The 2,101-nt window shown below is 36.2% G+C and overlaps 1 protein-coding gene across 1 annotated transcript in view; it reads left to right on the top strand.

Annotated features, from left to right (window-relative positions):
• Nucleotides 1–2,101, top strand: part of ush2a (Usher syndrome 2A (autosomal recessive, mild)) — a gene marked incomplete in the record, with an annotated part of 244,206 nt that overhangs the window by 64,072 nt on the left and 178,033 nt on the right. The window contains 1 exon segment of the mRNA XM_014017175.1: nt 467–745. Coding sequence (XP_013872629.1) covers nt 467–745 — 279 coding nt within the window.

Genomic DNA, 2,101 nt, shown 5'->3' with positions numbered 1-2,101 from the left:
CTTTGTGATGTATCAAGAGCCACAGTATCCAGGGTAATGTCAGCATACCACCAAGAAGGACCAACCACATCCATCAGGACTAACTGTGGACGCAAGAGGAAGCTGTCTGAAAGGATGTTATGGTCTAAAACCAGGTGTTTCACTTTCATTGTCTAACCTCTGTAGTTGGGTGGGTAGTTAGTTGGTAACCTCTAAACAGGTGAGGGGTAATGGACATAATAAAGTAAATCAAAGAAGAGTTACAAAATTCAGTTTCTTCAAAAAATTATCAAAAGCTGGTAAAGAGTTAAAACTAATAAACAAAATATTATGACACAAAGTAAGAAAAAAAACATAAAACTGTTGAAGTGTTTTCTTAACAATCCCTGTAAAATAAAGTGGAAGTTGCCATGCATAGAAAGTGTTTTACTGCTCTCATTGTTAATCCATTACAAACTGCATTAAAGTCTTTTGTCTTTGTGTGCAGGAGTTATCACGAGGTATCAAGTATTTCTTCGTGGGCCGATGGAAACACTAAACCCAACAAGTTTAATGGATCAAAAGAAAGTGTTCAACAGCATGGGTTGGCTGGATCTGAGTGTTGATGCAGATGGAAAACAAACCAACAGTACACAGGCTCCCCCCAAAAACAGTACAGTTGTAGAGGGTCTGCAGGCATTTTCAACCTACCAGCTTAGAGTTGTGAGCATCAATGGTGCAGGAAGTGTCTCATCAGAGTGGACCACAGCTCACACACTGGAGGGAGGTGTGTATCTGTCATTTTTATGGTTATGCTTATGATATTGGGGTATTATTTTTTTATATTTTAGGAGGCCTTCCTTAAAAGGCCTCTACTAGAAAGGTACATAGAAACAAGCCACTTAAAGATTTGCCAAGTAACAGGAACAAAAAACTGTGGTCCAGATCTGCAATAAAAATAAATATTTTCTCTTTTTAGATTTTTAAAAATCAAGTTAACCCAATTAAAAAGAAACCTTAAAGAAAAGAAACGGGAAGGGAACTAAAAACCGCACATGGGGGAGGGTAAACTCATTAAGATATTTGAATTTCAAAGAGATGATATGGCTCATTAGGACTAAACGATTGCCTCCAACATCACTCTGAGCTGTGTGTCTGGATAACAAGCATGTGATAACACCATTTTAGATGTGGAATATGTGCCAGACTTTTTTGCACATACATATGCTTTGTGGAAGGCAAATATATGACAGTAGATATGTTGACCATAAATCACATTTCATAGCATATTTCACAGTTTGATGCTATCAACAGTGGAATAAAGAATCCGTCTCTCTAATCTGCTGTGTAATTGTGGCTATCGCAGTCGTAAAATTACAGAACACTCAAATCCATTAAGTCCACCTAATACCCAGAAAGTTTTAATTTTTAGAGTATTTTTCTATTTAAAAGTATATATTGACTATTGTTAGAAAAAATAAATTGGCAAAATGAGGTTAACAAGAAAGTATTATTGTTATTTTTTTAACCATGCGGACAGATAAATCACGCTAAAAACTTGTTTCTATATTTAAAAACATTGGGCCTCATGCAAGAACCGTTCGTACACACAGATTTGTTCTTAGGTGGTGCATACGAGTGATTTAGGAGAATTTGTGGCATTCACCAATGTTTTCATATTCTAAGATTTTTTTCAGATAAGAACAAAATTCATGAGTGGTCCAGACCTGTCGTATATTTTACCAGCAGTCAGTCTGCTGTTATCCAGACGGGTTTTCCTCCATAGTAACTTTATATTTAGTTAGTTTGAAGATATTTTGAGTTGAAAATAAATTACACTCCATAATTATGTTGACAATAGGCTATTCTGCTTGAATTAGAGTTATAATTTTAAATGTAATAATTTAGACTAACAGACGTTCCCAGACCAGAGGGGATACATAATCCCTCCAGCGACTCCTGGATTTTCTCCAAAGTGCCAGACATATTTTGAAATCATTTTAAAATGCTTATTTCAGAACCGCAACTGAGACCACTTGAGACTGCGTGGGGGCTTACGGTGCGCAGCGCTGTGTCTTCTGAATAAATGAAAATGATTTAACACAGTTGTTTATACTTTTAGCAGCTCTTTTTATTCCACATC

Source organism: Austrofundulus limnaeus, unplaced genomic scaffold (genome assembly GCF_001266775.1).
Source record: "Austrofundulus limnaeus strain Quisiro unplaced genomic scaffold, Austrofundulus_limnaeus-1.0 Scaffold163, whole genome shotgun sequence".
Taxonomy (NCBI): domain Eukaryota; kingdom Metazoa; phylum Chordata; class Actinopteri; order Cyprinodontiformes; family Rivulidae; genus Austrofundulus; species Austrofundulus limnaeus.
This window is presented reverse-complemented; position numbering and strand designations above follow the sequence as displayed.